Source organism: Aulonocara sp. 'chitande type north' Nkhata Bay, linkage group LG12 (genome assembly GCF_057382095.1).
Source record: "Aulonocara sp. 'chitande type north' Nkhata Bay isolate Kocher_YH1m ecotype deep benthic linkage group LG12, A_spYH_male_GT1.1, whole genome shotgun sequence".
Lineage (NCBI taxonomy): Eukaryota > Metazoa > Chordata > Actinopteri > Cichliformes > Cichlidae > Aulonocara > Aulonocara sp. 'chitande type north' Nkhata Bay.
In genome coordinates this window covers 27,837,711-27,855,558 of record NC_141355.1, presented here as the reverse complement: position 1 = coordinate 27,855,558, position 17,848 = coordinate 27,837,711, and the positions used below count along the sequence as shown (strand labels likewise).

General features: G+C 39.7%; 2 protein-coding genes and 1 long non-coding RNA gene across 5 annotated transcripts in view; 1 reads left to right on the top strand and 2 right to left on the bottom strand.

The window, feature by feature from the left end:
* Positions 1 to 175: 175 nt before the first annotated feature.
* On the bottom strand, positions 176 to 12,504 carry ostf1 (osteoclast stimulating factor 1). The gene is made up of 10 exons (XM_086314779.1): positions 12,346 to 12,504; positions 9,145 to 9,191; positions 5,951 to 6,001; positions 5,604 to 5,667; positions 5,406 to 5,459; positions 5,057 to 5,164; positions 4,734 to 4,783; positions 4,386 to 4,464; positions 3,634 to 3,732; positions 176 to 1,257 (listed from the first exon to the last, which is right to left on the bottom strand). Exons 1-10 carry the CDS (start codon positions 12,377 to 12,379, stop codon positions 1,199 to 1,201), a joined length of 645 nt encoding a protein of 214 aa, XP_086170905.1. The 5' UTR covers positions 12,380 to 12,504; the 3' UTR covers positions 176 to 1,198.
* A 379-nt stretch (positions 12,505 to 12,883) lies between these two features.
* nmrk1 (nicotinamide riboside kinase 1) overlaps positions 12,884 to 17,848 on the top strand; it is an 18,328-nt gene continuing 13,363 nt past the window's right edge. The window contains exon 1 of one of the 3 annotated variants that reach the window (XM_086314777.1): positions 12,884 to 13,082. Coding sequence is in view for 2 of the 3 variants with exons in the window: in XM_086314774.1 (XP_086170900.1) it covers positions 13,058 to 13,086 (29 nt within the window). In the remaining variant the exon portion in view is untranslated. Of the gene's footprint in view, positions 13,087 to 17,848 lie in introns of all 3 variants that reach the window. The other 2 variants (XM_086314774.1, XM_086314776.1) reach the window with 2 other exon arrangements.
* The window catches only part of LOC147317626 (uncharacterized), a 6,241-nt gene continuing 4,836 nt past the window's right edge, over positions 16,444 to 17,848 (bottom strand). Inside the window, exon 2 of the long non-coding RNA XR_015131868.1 lies at positions 16,444 to 17,116. This is a non-coding gene — a long non-coding RNA (uncharacterized LOC147317626). The remainder of the gene's footprint in view (positions 17,117 to 17,848) is intronic.

The window sequence follows — 17,848 nt, the reverse complement described above, 5'->3', positions numbered from 1 at the left end:
ATGCAGACCGTGTCTACATGCAGAGTTGCTGCCGTGTGACTGAAGGATTTGATACCTGTGTTAAAGCTGAACAAGTGTACCCAATAAAGTGGTCAGTAAGTACATAATCCCACTGCACTGCTTCTGTCAAGACACATTTCTCTATTTTCTTTCAAAAATATCCATTCAGTGTACATAAGTTAAAAAAAAAATCTTTATTTGAGATTGAAGAAAGAGCAGACAGAAATCCTGAACAGTCCTCTTAAGAAATTCATAACCTCTGAAGACAAACATGTTCACACTGAAGAAGAGAAAAACAACCGCAAACACTCGCACGAATTTACATTTAAGGCACTTTTCCCCCTCAATCTGTTGGAAAGCAGCAATAAAACCAGAAATATGCTTACAAGATGGAAATCAAAAGCTTGAAAGAGTTCAGAGTAATGTTTAGTTTACATGAGGAATATTATTTTTAATTACAGTGAGCTGAAAGCAGGCTCTTAACAGCGGTGGAAATGTTATAAAAACACAAGCAGTATAGAGTTCAACAAGTGAGTTTACTGCTAGATGAGATGCTTACACATACTCCGGCCACATTAAGCCCATTTATGCACATCGGTTGCATGCATAATTTAAGTGTTGAGAATATATGTGGGGAAATCTATTAGGGGGGAAATGTTGGAGCTAAATACATGTTTAATAGTCTTCCTAATGTACATAAAGGTTTGTAGTTGTGGTAATGTGTTTCCAATTCCTTCTGCTCATGTTTGTAGTTCAGCAATTTAAGTGGAGCTTGAAAAACTTAAGTAGAAACACACCAGATCAATGTTTAATCTGCATTGGCACTTTAATAGGTTAAACATAAGCTGTATGTTTGGAATGTGTTTCTAAGAGTTTTGGTCCCTTTTCTGCTACTACATATACTCTGCCCTTCAGCCCACAGTGCACAATCGATCCTCCAAGACAAATCCCCCACGTGTGGAAATCCACTCGGGGTAGAAAAAGCAGGCCAACTGTAAAACACACTAATTCAAAGCTCAGAGACTCGCACTGAAGTGAGGCTGAGGGCAGAGGAGTGAGGTGTTTGAACAAAATAACTGAACTAAAATGAAGTTACAGTTACACAGCAATTCCACTTTAGGTCCTGTAATAAGACTCTGCAAGGATCACGAGCCCCAAACCCAATGGAAGACAGAGGTAATGGTTTAATGGGGCCAGCTCAGTCAGAGTCCTCATCGTCCAAATACTCTTCAGCATTGCTGTGTATGCGGGTGGTTTCTGCAACACAGGAAATGGATAGTTAATGACAAACATACTGCACTATTTTTACATATTATGTGTAACTGCATCATCTCTGTACACTTCATGTCTTTCCTCAACTGACGAATGGGGGGGGGGGGGGGGGGGGGGGGGAGAAATAATAATATTATATATCGTTAGCTTCATAGCATAATTGCCTAAGTCATTTGACTAAGTCAATGACTTAGGCACTTATGCTATGAAGCTAACGATATATATATATATATATATCTCTATATCTATCTATCTATCTATCTATCTATAATCTATAACACACACACAGATGGTAGTTACATGCACTGCACACCAAGAGTAGTATTATATATATATATATATATATATATATATATATATATATATATATATATATATATATATATATATATATATATATATATATATATATATATATATATATATATATATATTTATTTATTTTAGGGGTGCAACGATACACAAAATTCACGGTTTGGTTCGGTTCGATACTTTGGTGTCACGGTTCGATATTTTTTCGATACAAAAAAATGTTCATGCCTTTTTAATATTTCATTTATTAAAATTATAAATATATATTTTAACTCAAAAGTACAGTTTTTAAATTTAACCCTAACCCTTGTGCGCGTTTTTTATTTTGACAGCGAATGCGCACCTGCGGACCACTTATGTGCACCCCTGGTTATTTAGCTCGTCATATTGCAGCCACAGAAATTCTTTTGTCCATGAAACCATAAAGCTGCACTTTCTTTTTGCCTTATAGTCTCATTTGTCATAACTTCTCCGTTTTGTGGTAAGCTTTTCTTTGGCTGTCACTTCTTCACCCTGACCTGTCTTATTTGGCTCAGCAGAACTAAAATATATATACTGCTACTTTTACACACGACTCACATAAGCTCAGCGATTCTCTGCGCGATCAACCTCTCACATGTTTAAGCTTGCTGCGGGAGATTTCACTTATCATGTTTGCATAGTAAGCTAACGATTAATAAGACGATGTCAGAGGAATTGGTGCACAAATTATCATCACTCACAGATCAGTGCTGTCATTGCAAAGTGAAAGCAAAAAAACAAGCACAAATTCAAACGCGATTTCAATATGTCACATATTGACAGTGGCTCACCGATGCCAATGACATAATTACCCAGCTACATTTCTGAAAGAATGCAAAAGCATTGACATATATTTTTCCTACAATAGCCCGACGGGCAGGGCAGAGAGATTTTTGTAGCCTGACTGGAAAGATCGCTAGCTCCGGGACGTCGGGCTAGCGATTTTGCAAGCCCTGTATCTGATTGAGGAATCACTCATCTTTGGAAAAGAGAGTTTATTACAGAGAAATGTCTCTTTCCAAAATAAAAGCTATACTATCCGCTTCTTCTGGGCTATATTCTCAGCAGCATAAGGAGAATCACGTGCTAACAGCTGTCTAAATGACTCGGCTAAAGTTAGTAGCATGCTTGTTGTTTTTGTCTTTGCACTAGGATGATGTCGGCGTAAATGTGCAGTCATATTCGTTGTGTTCCCACTAGTGCTTTCAGGTTAATCTCGTTGAAATGACCTTAACGCCACAACACGGCAAATCTCCGTTAACGAGCTACCGCCGATCGCCCCGTGCATGGGGCTAGACGGCCAACACAACACACTAGTTCACACCAATGTAATTAAGCATTGCATGGCACATCCAACATACTGTTTTACTTTAGTCCATGACTCGCTTACCTTCAGGGTCATACGTCACATGAAAACCAAAATAATTCCAAACGCCAGATCTGAATGAGGGTGGGGGAGGTCCATCTTGCAAGGAGAGCTTAACTTCTGTCTCGCTAGCTTGCCCTGCGCTCTTCCTCCTGACTATGCTGTCTGTGTTGAGCGCTCAGTGGATCTGCGCTCGACAGTGCAGCCTAGGCGGAGTAGTCGAACGCAGATTCACTGAGCGCTCAACACAGACAGCATCGTCAGAAGGAAAGTTGATAAAATAAATTACAAATGTTGTATTGTTCGATACATATGCGTACCGAACCGAAAGCACTGTATCGAACGGTTCAATATCGATACGAATATCGTTGCACCCCTAATATATATATATATATATATATATATATATATATATATATATATATATATATATATATATATATATATATATATATATATATATATATATATATATATATATATATATATATAGTTCAGTTTTCCTGTGATCAGCTCAGTAACTACAACAAGTGACTCTTGTGGTAGGTGCTGAACTTACACTAACTGAGCAGAGAGTGTTTCTGGGACTGTGTGAATGTGAGATTGTGTGAGTGTGTGTGGGTAATGCTGTGTGGCTGCTCCGTAACAGCAGCTTTACTTACGGCCTCCCTGCCTCCTTTTGATAAGTGACGCACACTGGGCATTCGTGGCCATGTCCACAGCCAACTTGTTCTCATTATTCCTGATGTCTATTCTCGCATCTGAAACAAACATAAGTAACATAAATTTTCACCTGACATCCAGACTGGTCTGCAGCTAGAATTTTTCTTTTAACTTGAAAGCCTATCTTGCCACCCACCTTTGCTTGGATTAAAAAGACGTTATTTGTTATACAAACTGAAGAATTATGAGTATGAGTAATCCAGATCCTCGGGGTAGATTTAACAGGAAATGCAGGCTTTTTCTTCAATAATACCCTCAAGTGGCAAGATCTACTTTTTTTTTTTTTTTTTTTTTTTTAAATCAGCCCAACAGGATGTGTAATTTTAGTTATGTTTCTATAATGTCAGTACTTTGACGGCAGTTTCCTTGTCTTAAACTACCTATGTATATTTTAATGTCTGGCAGCATTTTTTTCTTTACGTGTAATTTGTACATAGTACATACAACAGCCAATGAAAACTGATAAAGATGAAACCTGTTTTCATGAAAAACTTTGTTTTAATGTGTGGATCACAGTCACTTATTGTCTACTCAAACTGAAGCCACACGCTCCCATCTCAGAGTTTCATAAAATATTTCAGGAGATTTCTTTCCATCCATCCCTGCAGAGTTTCTAGCAAAACAGCAAAGATGACCCTGCTGACCAATGTATTCTTTTAAACACAAAAAAGCAACATGGATGGATACTCACTCTTGTTAAGCAGCATTTCCACTATGTCAGAGTAACCCTTCCAGGAGGCAGCGTGCAGTGGGGTATCTCCGAGTTTATTCTGAAACACAAAACATGATTGTTACTGGCAAACACCCTGACAAGGATCTACTTTCACCCAAACCACACAAGGTTTATGAAATCATGACATCATCACACTGAACTTTTTGTTGATCAATTTTTTGTCCACAACAGTTTCTTCTCTGTTTTTCCTAGCATGATAAACTGGGTGTTGAATAACATCAGTTTCCTTACACACGTTAAACTGTTGACACTCCTTCCAAATCTTCTGAATTCTGATTTCTGAATGTGACTTTAAACCTGCCTCACCTGCTGGTTGAGCTCCACATTGGGCTGGGTGAGCAAAAGCTCCACCACATCTGGTACAGAAATACAAGAGAAGAGATTTCATGTTAAATGTTACCTAACAGTAATGGAGAAACAATGGAGGGCAAAGAACAAGTTCCTATTTTCTTGTACTTAACTTTTCATTGGAAACAGAGCTCCCTGTGTGTGTGTGTGTGTGTGTGTGTGTGTGTGTGTGTGTGTGTGTGTGTGTGTGCGTGCGCGCGTCTGTCAACATTTAAGATTTCTGAAATGTAATAAGTAGCTGATCCATAATCTCTGACATCAAAAAACTACTTTACTCTTACCTTTATGTCCCCCATGGCATCCCCAGTAGAGGGCAGTGTTTCCAGCCTTATCCAGCCCGTTTATTCCAACTTTATTGTCCAAACATTCTCTCAGCCAGCTCAGATTGCCTGTTTAAATAACCAGTATGTACGCAACGAACACACAGAGTCAAATGGAGAACTTTACTAATAATGTAAACAGTGGTACAGGTTTTCAGCAGGAACAGAAACACTGTCATAACAGTCACACAGACAGACAAAAGAGAACTGTCTTAGGATTAAAAAAAACCCTCCTGTATCTAAATGCAGCCACACCTCAACCAAGAATTAAGAGCAACAAATAAAGACTAGTAGAAATATTGCCATCTACCTCGTTTGGCTGCCTCATGCATCGGATTGTCGATAGACTCTGCCTGCTCAGCCACTGAAAAACAAAACAAGGGCATCAGTGCATTATGGAAAATTAACTTAAGGGACAGAACTATCGTTTTTGTACGAGCTACACCGCATAGTACTGTACTCATTAATATATCTGCTATTTAACTGTGAAATTGAGATGTGTACTCACCATAGTTACTTGGAATTAATCCTGTTCTTCCTCTACATGTCCCTTTCCACCAGTTAGTGTCACTCTGAGTAATAGAGAAGTATTTGTTAAGAAAGAAAAGACCAAAATAAACTAATAACTAAATGAAGCAATAAATTAATCTGCTTCAATACAACACTGAAGTGGGGGGAGGTGTAAAAATGGAAAAATAATAACACAAAAGGAAGGCAAAAAATGCAGAGAAAGCAAGATTATGATTCCACAGAAAGAGGAAGAAAAACTTAAGTTAAATTAAAACTCGATGGGAAACAAAACCGTGGAATAAAAGATGGCTGTTACATGATGTAGCTTCTAGGGTTTCCACTTACTGTGTCAGAGATGTACAAGATGTCTCCTTCTTCGAAATATAACTCATCTGGCTAGAAAATAAAAAGACACTGTTACAAGTTGATAACCGGTGTGTGAATGTGTGTGTGAATGGGTGAATGACTGAATGTAGTGTGAAGCCTTTGGGGTTCTTAGGGACTAAGTAAAGCTCTATACAAGTACAGGCCATTTATAACCATCAGTGACCCAGGATGTGGCATTCACACTTTTCTGACCTCAACACTAATGTCAGATTTGTGTTGTATTTTAAGCAGCCTCCCCCTTTTTTTCTGCAACCAAATCTAGACCAACACATGAAAAACATGAAAGCAACTGGTAACTCAGTTTGCAATTCGGTGGTTTAGACGACTTCTGCCAAAGTGTTTCCCATGTATAGCGCTTACTTGGAGGAAAGGTTTGGTATCTCAATGCTAGGAGTGCAACGATATTCGTATCGATATTGAACCGTTCGATAAAGTGCTTTCGGTTCGGTACGCATATGTATCGAACAATACAACATTTGTAATTTATTTTATCAACTTTCCTTCTGACGATGCTGTCTGTGTTGAGCGCTCAGTGAATCTGCGTTCGACTACTCCGCCTAGGGTCGACAGTGCAGCCTAGGCGGAGTAGTCGAACGCAGATTCACTGAGCGCTCAACACAGACAGCATCGTCAGAAGGAAGAGTGCAGGGCAAGCTAGCGAGACAGAAGTTAAGCTCTCCTTGCAAGATGGACCTCCCCCACCCTCATTCAGATCTGGCGTTTGGAATTATTTTGGTTTTCATGTGACGTATGACCCTGAAGGTAAGCGAGTCATGGACTAAAGTAAAACAGTATGTTGGATGTGCCATGCAATGCTCAATTACATGGGTGGGAACTAGTGTGTTAGCGCAGTTAGCTCGTTAACGTGTTGGCCGTCTAGCCCCATGCACGGGGCGATCGGCGGTAGCTCGTTAACGGAGATTTGCCGTGTTGTGGCGTTAAGGTCATTTCAACGAGATTAACCTGAAAGCACTAGTGGGAACACAACGAATATGACTGCACATTTACGCCGACATCATCCTAGTGCAAAGACAAAAACAACAAGCATGCTACTAACTTTAGCCGAGTCATTTAGACAGCTGTTAGCACATGATTCTCCTTATGCTGCTGAGAATATAGCCCAGAAGAAGCGGATAGTATAGCTTTTATTTTGGAAAGAGACATTTCTCTGTAATAAACTCTTTTCCAAAGATGAGTGATTCCTCAATCAGATACAGGGCTCGCAATATCGCTAGCCCAACGTCCCAGGGCTAGCGATTTTTTCCAGTCGGGCTATTGTAGGAAGGAAAAATATATGTCAATGCTTTTGCATTCTTTCGGAAATGTAGCTGGGTAATTATGTCATTGGCATCGGTGAGCCACTGTCAATATGTGACATATTGAAATCGCGTTTGAATTTGCGCTTGTTTTTTTGCTTTCACTTTGCAATCGCGCGAACTGTGTATAGAGAGCGACAGCACTGATCTGTGAGTGATGATAATTTGCGCACCAATTCCTCTGACATCGTCTTATTAATTGTTAGCTTACTATGCAAACATGACAAGTGAAATCTCCCGCAGCTTAAACATGTGAGAGGTCGATCGCGCAGAGAATCGCTGAGCTTATGTGAGTGCGTGTGTAAAAGCAGCAGGATTTATATTTGACTACGATGACCTGGATGACTGAGAACCTTCACAGACAGATATATATTTTAGTTCTGCTGAGCCAAATAAGACAGGTCAGGGTGAAGAAGTGACAGCCAAAGAAAAGCTTACCACAAAACGGAGAAGTTATGACAAATGAGACTATAAGGCAAAAAGAAAGTGCAGCTTTATGGTTTCATGGACAAAAGAATTTCTGTGGCTGCAATATGACGAGCTAAATAACCAGGGCTGCACATAAGTGGTCCGCAGGTGCGCATTCGCTGTCAAAATAAAAAACACGCACAAGGGTTAGGGTTAAATTTAAAAACTGTACTTTTGAGTTAAAATATATATTTATAATTTTAATAAATGACAAATTAAAAAGGCATGAACATTTTTTTTGTATCGAAAAAATATCGAACCGTGACACCAAAGTATCGAACCGAACCGAACCGTGAATTTTGTGTATCGTTGCACCCCTACTCAATGCATGTGCAATCATTCATTTAAGGAAATCCCAAAGAGCTGATTCAGTTCTGTTCGTGTGGACGTAGCTATGCCCACATGAACAGAATTACCTTTTATAGTATGTTTAGTAGGTTATTAATTTTTTCTTAGTAAGTCTGAAAAAAATGACACCTTCTGATGCTAATTTACCAGTGAGACATTCCTTCACTCTTACTTTGAAAGTTCAGTCATTGCTAACAAGCTGGCCCCACCCTTCCCGAATTTAGCTTCACGTACTTGCTACCTTCCTGTCTAGGTTACCATTGTGGTGATGCTCGATATCAGTTAACCACTTCCCCAGTGAGATCTTATCACAGAGATTGATACAATCCACCTACATCATCATGAATTACAGCTTGAAACAGCAGTCCTTCTGCTCAAGACACCTGCTCTGAGCTGCAGGAAGCGTGCAGAGTGGTGGGATGGTACTCCCTACTGAAATGTGACTGGCCCTTCCTGATGCCCACCCACCAGAGCCACTGGTTTGAAGTACTGTTAATATTGTTTTGGCCGACAGCCTAGACAGGACCAGTGGAGGAGTGTATTGATATATTAGTATAAATAAAATCTTCTAATATTTAAGTATAATTAAGATTTTATGATCAAATATTCCGATTTTGGGACTTTGTATAATTAAGATTTTATGATCAAATATTCCGATTTTGGGACTTTGTTTTGATTCCCCTGCCTTGTCATCATCACCATCTTCTAGCTGCCTCTTACGAACTAACTGGAAACTACTCTTAACCCTACACCACAGCCTTCCACACCATTCAAAGTCATTGCAGGCTGCGTTTACTCAAAGTGTAGTTACACTTCCTGGGAGGTGCATATCAGGTTATGGCATAGGGTTAAAAGGATTCTCTGGTTATGTCGTATATTTCCAGCTGAAACACAGTTCAGGCATTACCCCATCCCTAGCATCCTAACCTTGTGAGAAACGCTAAGATTAATTGATGATCAGAATAAAGTTATGAAAGTAAAAAGAAAAAGAATTAATCTCAACAAAGAAAAAACTCTTACTGTCCGTGGGTCGAAGGTGAACAAAGCTCTGAAAACCTTGACTTGGCCTAGTGAAGACAAAAACAGACTAGATGTTAGACACAATATGTGTGCGCACTCTGTGACAAACAAAAGTGAGGTGAAACCACTCCTGGTTAAGCCCCGCAGAACACCCAGCTAGTTTCAGTCCAGTGAGTATACAGGTGAGTGCGTGCAGAAGGCAGCTTCTAATGTGGTAAACTACTCTCTTTTCTCAAGTGCACAAATCAAAGGTGAGACGTTATCTATTATGTAAACAAAAAGACATTTCAACACGTACAACAGGCACAAAAAACAGCATCAACAGTGTGAGTGGTTGTTGTGTGTAGCTGCACTCGGGGCCACTGGTAGCTCAAACTTGAGGTTGAGCTCTGCTGCTGAGTTGCTACTATGCTGTGGCTTTAGTCAACTGCTAAACTACATCAAAAGCTTGAACAGCCATGGTCAAGCTTTCAAAACGTATTTAAATACTTGATATAAACATTTTATATTTCAACTAACTGCCCGTTTCTGGGCATTAACGTAAGGTTACATATAGTCTGCTGTGTTGTTTACAACATAGACACAAAGTTTACTAAACAGACTACTGAGCTGGTTACACTCAGCCCTCAAATAGCGACCCTGTTTTGGTTAACAAAACCAGGATAAATATGCTCTCCTGCAAAGTTAAAGAATTTCCTGTGATTTGCATCGACTGGTAGATAAGCGTAATTTGGACTTCCTTTTAAAATTTTGACACACCCGTTTTTTGTTTTAAATTGGAGACAGATGTTAATAATATGCTTTAAATAATAAACCCAGTGAAAAAAAAATATGCGTCCGCCCCACTATTGGTGCATATCTGATATCTTCAATCATGCCTTTATTTGGTTATTTTATCAATCCTTTCAGCTTTAACTTGAAAGATTATCACAGTGTCAACTGTCTAACAGTTATATGTTAAAGGTGTTCACCACAACTAAACACAAGGTGACTGATTCACTGTCTTATGTTTAAATGCAAAGGCCAGTTAGAGTCCATCGTTCCTGATCTCTTTACTTCACAGGCCTAACCGCTGGACTCTGTAAATCCCCTCTGCCTGTGCTGTTACTCAGGATTTCTGTTTAGTGAACACACTGCCTCGGTGTCTCAGATTGATGGGGGCTGAGCTGCCGCACAAGTCCAGCTCTGTTCAAACACAGTAAGCACGTCTGCTTTGCAGACCCATACTGAGGGCCTGTGCTGGCTCAATTAAATTCTTGCTACATTTTAAACCCTGGGCACACAATAAGATAAAAAGAAATCTAATGAATAAACAAAGAAGAAAATTTGTGCCTTAACATGAGCAAAGCAATGACAGTATATGTTTCATCTATTACTGTGTGAGCTTTTTAATGAATTCCAGTTATGTGTTTTTTTTGTACATTTTACTTTATTGCAGCAGCTCTTCTGAAAAAGCATGTCTGGTCATGGTGGTTATGTGATCCCTCAGTCATGTTCAGTGCTCAGTTTAACAACGTAATCTAAACTTCTAATCTGCTAAACCAGAGTTTGCACAGGGCTGCCTCTGTTAAACTGCACATACCTTAAAAACAGAATCATAACCTTCTTGTAAAAATGTGGCTAAGTGGGTGCAAAAAACAACCAACCAAAAAAACCAAAGAAAACATGCTAGCTCTTGTTCAAGCTGAACGCATACCTCGGGGTGCTATTTGGTCACACATAATGGTAAATGGCCTGTAAATGGCTACAAACACTTGCCAATGTTTTTTTTTTTTTTTTTCCTCCAAAGCCAATTCATGCACAGACACTGAGCACATCCACCGAGCACATCCACCAAAGGGAAAGTTACAGAAAACCAATCCTGAATCTGGATAAAATAGCTTTAGCAGGATGGATCATTTACTCCTGCACGAGCCCCACCGGCCTGCCACCTGTCACTGACAGGCGATCTCACCTACAGCCAGGTGAGGCATCGTGACTGATTCGTCAAGGACTGTGAGGAGCGCAAAAGATTGTGTTTCATGCGGGTAAAGAGATGCGCCTGTGTTTGCTGTGTCAGCATGTTTGTAGACATAAACACCTTTAACTTCACACACGAGGAAGGTTATTTTATGCTTCTCTCCCCATCTGTGAGATGGAGACTTTTTTTTTCTCCCAAACATCTGCATTTACCTGCGTCCACATTTAATTCATAAGATGAGAATAGTGTACTATGTGCAATTAGCCAACACTACTGCAGAAACCATTGGCTAGAACAGGGGTGCCCAATCCCGGTCCTCGAGAGCTACCGTCCTGCAGCTTTTAGATGCATTTCGTTTGTTCAGCATGGGCACAAACGAAATGCTCAAAAATGATTACAACAATAAATCAAAAGTTGTTTTTTATCACATTAAAGTACAATTTTCTGCCTCCCTCTCATCACGCTGCCTTAAAATTTCATCACAGGTGCACATATGCTGTACTTACAACCATGATCGATGAAATTTTACACTTTATTTAGTAAATAGAAATTCAAAAAACACTTGCCACAGCATTACAAGTTTATTGAGGGAGAAGTCACAGTTTCACTTTTAGCCTCAAACATATGCACCAGGAGATCTGTGTAATTGCTTTGAACAAAGGATACCTATTAAGCTGAATATCGCCTCTCCTTCCTACACAGGCTGCTTGTGTACACCTGTTGCACTGACACAGTGCGTAGGTAAATGCAAACGCTATGACGTGCTCTAACGTTGGTAAGTAAGGTTTGGGAAGAGGTTACCAGAATAATCCGAGCAAGGAGGAAGTAGAGCTGATGTCACTGACCACGCAGACTTATCACCTATTCACCCAAAGCCACTGACTCGCGGTGCTCTCTTTGCATGAGTGATGGAAATAGGGAAGTGACAGAGGCCTGCTGGTAAGAGCTGGATGGCCCCGTCAGTGTATTGAATGGCCAGAAAGCGCTTTCAATAACTCCAACGCGGTCCTGGCAGGGCTAGCGATAAAGCGACACGGCTTCCAATTAAAGTTTAAGACCTGTCTTTCTATTAGCCAAACAAGGTTTCACAGACAAACAACAGAAATCAACCGAGCCCGTGGAGGAGTGTTGAGCGCCCGCCCATTAACTGTTTAACGCCAACAAGGTGCGTTGTCCTCGTATAAACACGTCACAAGTTTAGGTTAAGTTTAAACAACATGTCCTCGTAGTTTTGGTCTTACCTGGCTTGGCTGGTTTGGGAGGAGGCTTCGACATTTGTGAGGCTGGCGGATAAAGCGAAAAGAAACGCGCTGTGCTGTTTCAGTCACAATCGTCGCAAGACTGTCGAGTTCTCTGCTGTTAGCACGCTCAATGAGGAAGTTCGGCTCAGTACGCGGAAAAGTTATTCAGCGCATGCGCCAACCTGTGGCTCGCTCAATCGATTGCCTTTTGGATGTAATGCAGCGTTTTTTTCCAAGTTTTCAACATTTCACAACAAACAAATTATAGATTATATTATAGATTATAATGATAGACTATATATTAAGTATAAATATATTTACATTTTCTTAAAATTCATTTTTGTTTTTTTATTGTTATTTCATAACTATACATGTTTAGATTTAAGTTGTAACACTTTGAAACATTTTTTTTGCAAATAAATATTTGAGTACGAACATATCAGTATAAAATGTTATAAATGATTAAAGAAGAGAAAACAACATGAATAAAAAACAAAACAAATGTTTTTTTCCCTCAATGGGCAGGTCGTGAGTGACGTGGAGGCTCCAACGGCAAATCGTAAGCGTCCAGAATAGCACGTGGGAGGACTGTTGCGTTCGCAGGACTAGCTACCAGCGTGGTGTATACATTTGCACGTGACTTCTTAATTACGTTAGTATTACAAGTTCTATAAATCGGTAGCTTTGCAGCGAACAGACGCAGACAAGTGGAATGAAGACACTAATTGTAGGAATTGGTGGGTAAGTGATTAAACACACTAATAATTTTGAACCTTTTGCAAAACACCAATTTTACAGCCTACTTCTTTTTAGGTCATTTTGGGACATTTGAGGATATTTTCCATGCTCGAGTTTTATTTATTTATTTTAATTTTTAATGTGAAATCCTTTTTGGTAATTGCTCATATGAGTAGAAAGTACAGGCAGATAAGAAAGGCAACAAAATATATTAGTTTATTAAATGTTAAATTACTCACCAGTGCTGTTTAGCATGCATGTATCACAGAGTAGCAGAGGGCACACGTGTTAGTAAGCCACTGCATATGGCAGTGATGTCAAAACACTGATAAGAGTTGTTTATTCTTTAGACATGTGAGCCCCAATCTCCCTGGGTTTTTTACTTAAATATAACTTAAATACAACAGATAATTGCATTGATTCTCCTAGTATTAATCTAATGTTATGTGTTTAATGATGATCAATGCAAACCTTGTCTGCAAATGCTTATTTTAAATATTCCAAAAAAAGGTTTGCGAACCATGCTTTGAATATCTGCCTCCACAGTAGAAGGTGCAGTTTTAAGATAACCCTTCCTCAGAAAATGGTACATAGGCTGATGGAAGGATGAAAGAAGGGGCACTGAACTTTGCACTGCCTATTTATTACCAACAGCATGCAGGAATTCTTTACTTATCTGCATTTTAAAGTTTTCTAGTTAAACCTCAGACCACACCCAAAACTGCGGATGGGTGTAGTTTGATATGGGGCAAATGCTGGCTGTACCCCTAACTACATCTATTTTTAGGCTGATATACAAATAGCTGAGAGTGTTATAAAAACATGTCAACTGGTACTATTTTAACAACTTTTTTCAAAATAAAAAAAAAGTTCCTTAAAGAATTTAAACCATTTATTTTGCATTTGACAACACATTTTGCAGATAAATAGCCTGTATTTATATAGTGCTTTACTAGTCCCTAAGGACCCCAAAGCACTTTACACAACCAGTCATCCACCCATTCACACAAAAAATAAACAGAACCAGCTAGGGCCTAACTGATGCTGATAGCACCATAATAATCAGTTATTCTTTTTTAATTTTACAATAAATAAAAATAATGAGCAACATTTGCAATGAGGATACCTTAACCCTTTAAAGTCTGTACCATGAAATAATTGCTAGATAATTAAAAATGTATTGTGCAATTTTTCTGACGTCTGCTACAGCAGACGGTGTAGAGTGAAGAGAGTGTGGGCCCAAAAGCACACAATGGAGACGGAGCGAGGAGTTGAACAAAAAGTGAGCCTTTTCGTGGGGGCTGAACAAAACTACAAACAAAAGGCAGGAAGGGAAGTAACAAAACCTAAACTGGGAAAGCTAACCAATACATGAAAACAAGGAACCTGGAAACACAGAGGGAGAAAAGACAAACCAGTGACAGACAGTGGAAGACAGAGGACTAAATACACAAAAGAGTAACGAGGGAATGAGGACCAGGAGGAAAATACAGCTGGGACTAATCACACCCAAGAGACCGGGAGGAAGCAAAACAGAATACACTAACACAAGATGAGGAACTATCAAAATAAAACAGGAAACATGAGACACAGACAGAGACTCGATGCTGGAACTGGGGAAGAACAGAAATGAGAACATAATTTGACGAAATGTGACACCTGGAACACATGAGGAGGCTCAGTAACAAAAGCCTAAGAACTAGAAGTCACAAATATACAACCAGAAACTAACCCAGGACCATGGCATTTATTTAGGTTTCTTGAGGGGGGAAAATCAGAATGATGTTGATGTAGAAGTCTCAAAAACTCACAAAAAACTTATGTATGAAATATAGTACACTAGGCACTAAGGGGTTAAATTTGTTTTTTTAAATATTTGTGACCATGATATATATTGATTGGTGCATATTACAACTAGGAGTGATGGGAGTTACTGCTAGTTGGACATGGCTGCCCTTTCCTTATCCTGGTTCTCCTGGAGGTTGCTTCCTGTTAAAAGGGAGTTTTTCCTTCCCGCTGTCTCCAAGTGCTTCCTCGTCTGATTGTTTTCCTCTTTATTATTGCCAGTAGTTAATGCAATGCGGTATTAAGTAACGCGTTACAGTAACTACGTTATTATTGTGGTAACGAGCACGGTAACTAGTTTCTATGCCAAGATCAGGAATGCGTTAATCGTCACTGGGATTTAGATAGAGTCGTTATTCGTTACTTTGTGTGGTGGCTATGGCGGAGCTTCCACAGATTCAGTAACATTAGCAAGTGGTGGAGGCCAGCAGGTGGATGAGGGAAAGGGGAGGCAAGAGAAGAGACCCGAGGTGGCCACCGGCCCGAGTGTCAGGTGAACTGAACTTCAGGTAAGAAGTTATGACCTGCAGTCTATCTGGGTCAGATATAAGCCAAGTTTAGGTGGAGTTTATTTTCGTTGTGCTGACTTTTTCGTACTGCGTGCTAGCTAGCATGACGGAGTTTCTACAGCTGGGTGGGTGCTATGATGTTACTGAAGGAAACGGTTTCCAAGGCCTAATCCGTGGATCGACTTCCTTCGAGGCGTGGACGTCTATCAGCAGAGAATGTACCTTCACCTATCAGCAGAGAATGTCCCTTAGTCTGTAACACAGTCAAATATATTCTCAAGCAATATTCAAGCATGCCATTCAGCGTGTTAGTACGAGCTCGGGAGCAGCTTGGGAGAACAAGAAAACAGAGACTGCTTTAGATTGTCTTCCCAAATTGACTCAACTTTATTCACAAGTACAACAGTTTATATAGAGGGTAAAATTCATGAGACAGCAGATTATCAGTTTAAACCAGTACAGACCAAGATAAGGGAGCGTCTTCCTGCCCTTGGGTGAAGAAGCATCCTTTGTGTAGTTTATTAGTTCAGCTACAATTGTGATTATCTCAGCGACATATTTTCAAGGCACAAAACAAAGAGTTCTTTCATTAGTGAAATCTGAAACAAACCATTTGGCCTTCAACAGGCGTCTAAAAGATTAAGAAACTAATGTAGCTGAGGGAGTGATCTCTGTGGTATTTCAACCTTGTACCAGCCTGTGATTCTCACACATCAATTCTTGGGTCAAAGAGAAAAATAACTAAAACAAAGGGGCCTTATTGAATGACAGAGTTTTCCTGCATAATGTCACTATAAAACAATATCCAGTAAATGCTACCATGGTACTAAAATACCTAACAGTTCCCCTCTTTTATTATTTTTAAAAATAATAACTCAAATAGAAAGGAAAAATCACAAATGTAATAACATAATATAAAAAGCAAATCATAAAATGTAATAGTTCACAACCTAATGTTCAATATACACATCAGGAACATCATTGGTAACATCTGGCACATCCTCAGGATCAATTTGTGCTAATTGCAAATACATTGAAGTAGCTGTACTAGTAGCTATATGGGTTATCATTGAAAATGTGGCTTGCAGAAATGTGAACAGGGTTGCACTTTACAATACGAAATAGTAAATAAAAATCCTAAGGTTAATGCAGTAGATATGATTAATAACCTAAATATATAAAAAAGACAGTTCTTTAGTCGTCTTCTGGCCTGGTCCCAGGTTCGAGAGACACCGTATAAGCGTCGTGTGATGACAATGGGCATTTCATTTTCTCCATTATCAGGATGAAACGAGTCTATCTTTATCAGGTTAGACATTGTGTGGTACTCTAGGCTTTCTGTTCCTGCTGGATGTTCGAGTACCTTGTTGTTGTTCTTTCAGGCGTTGTGTGTTAATCAGTGATTGTGTGTGTGTAGGTGGATTGGATCCGGGCGTTGGCTCGCCTGAGTCGTCATCTACTTGATCCGACGCCTTAGGTGGTTTGGTGGGGCTGGTCTTAACCCTGCTGGCATGAATCCACTGAGGTTGTCCGTCTGTTAGGATGCTGGTTCTCGTCACTGCAAGTACAGTCTGGGGGCTGGAACACGCGGCCTCCCCGAGTGCCCTTGGTTTTAGCGACTTTACCAACACCGCATCTCCTGGTTTCCACGGATGGGTTGGATCTGTGGAAGGGAGAGGCTGAGAGAGACAAACTTTCTGATAGTTATTATTCAGTGTTTCTACCAGGTTATGAACATAGTCAGACAATGCAGTGTCTATGTCCCCTTCCAATAGCGGTGCCCCTCTGGAGGCTGACCATGGTGTTGGAAACGGTCTTCCCATGATTATTTCAAATGGAGATAATTTGGTTGCTGCGGATGGAGTCATTCTAATCTCGCAGAGGATTTGAGGAAGTAGTTTGATCCAGGTCATTCCTGTTTCTATCATTGCTTTAGTCAGGCGATTTTTTATGGTCCTATTCATTCTTTCTACAACTCCTGAACTCTGAGGATGGTATGGCACATGATATTTCCAGTCTATTGCTAGAGTTTTAGCACACTTTTGAATTACTTCTGATGTGAATGAAGGTCCTCTATCACTGTTAATTTGGTGAGGTATTCCAAATCTGGGTATTATTTCATTGCACAACTTTTGACAGACTACTTCTGCAGTTTCTTTTGATGTTGGGTAAGCTTCTACCCATTTACTAAATTGGTCCACTATTACCAGTAAGTACTTGATGCTTCCTTGTGCTGGCATGTGTGTAAAATCAATTTGTAATGTATGAAATGGGAAATCTGGTTGTGGTAAATGCTGATGTTTTGCTTTTGAGCTACCTACATTAGTTCGTGCACATGTTAGACAGGTTGCTAATATGCGTTTTACTGCGTGTGATGTTTTCTCGATTACAAATCTTGATTTTATTGCTCC

Coding starts and splice junctions, on each gene's coding strand:
- ostf1 (XM_086314779.1), bottom strand. CDS start 12,379: ATGTCGAAGCCTCCTCCCAAACCAGCCAAGCCAG. Junction 5,668..5,950: donor TCTTGTACATCTCTGACACA/GTAAGTGGAAAC, acceptor TCTATTACTCAG/AGTGACACTAACTGGTGGAA. Junction 3,733..4,385: donor GGAAATGCTGCTTAACAAGA/GTGAGTATCCAT, acceptor TGTTTGTTTCAG/ATGCGAGAATAGACATCAGG.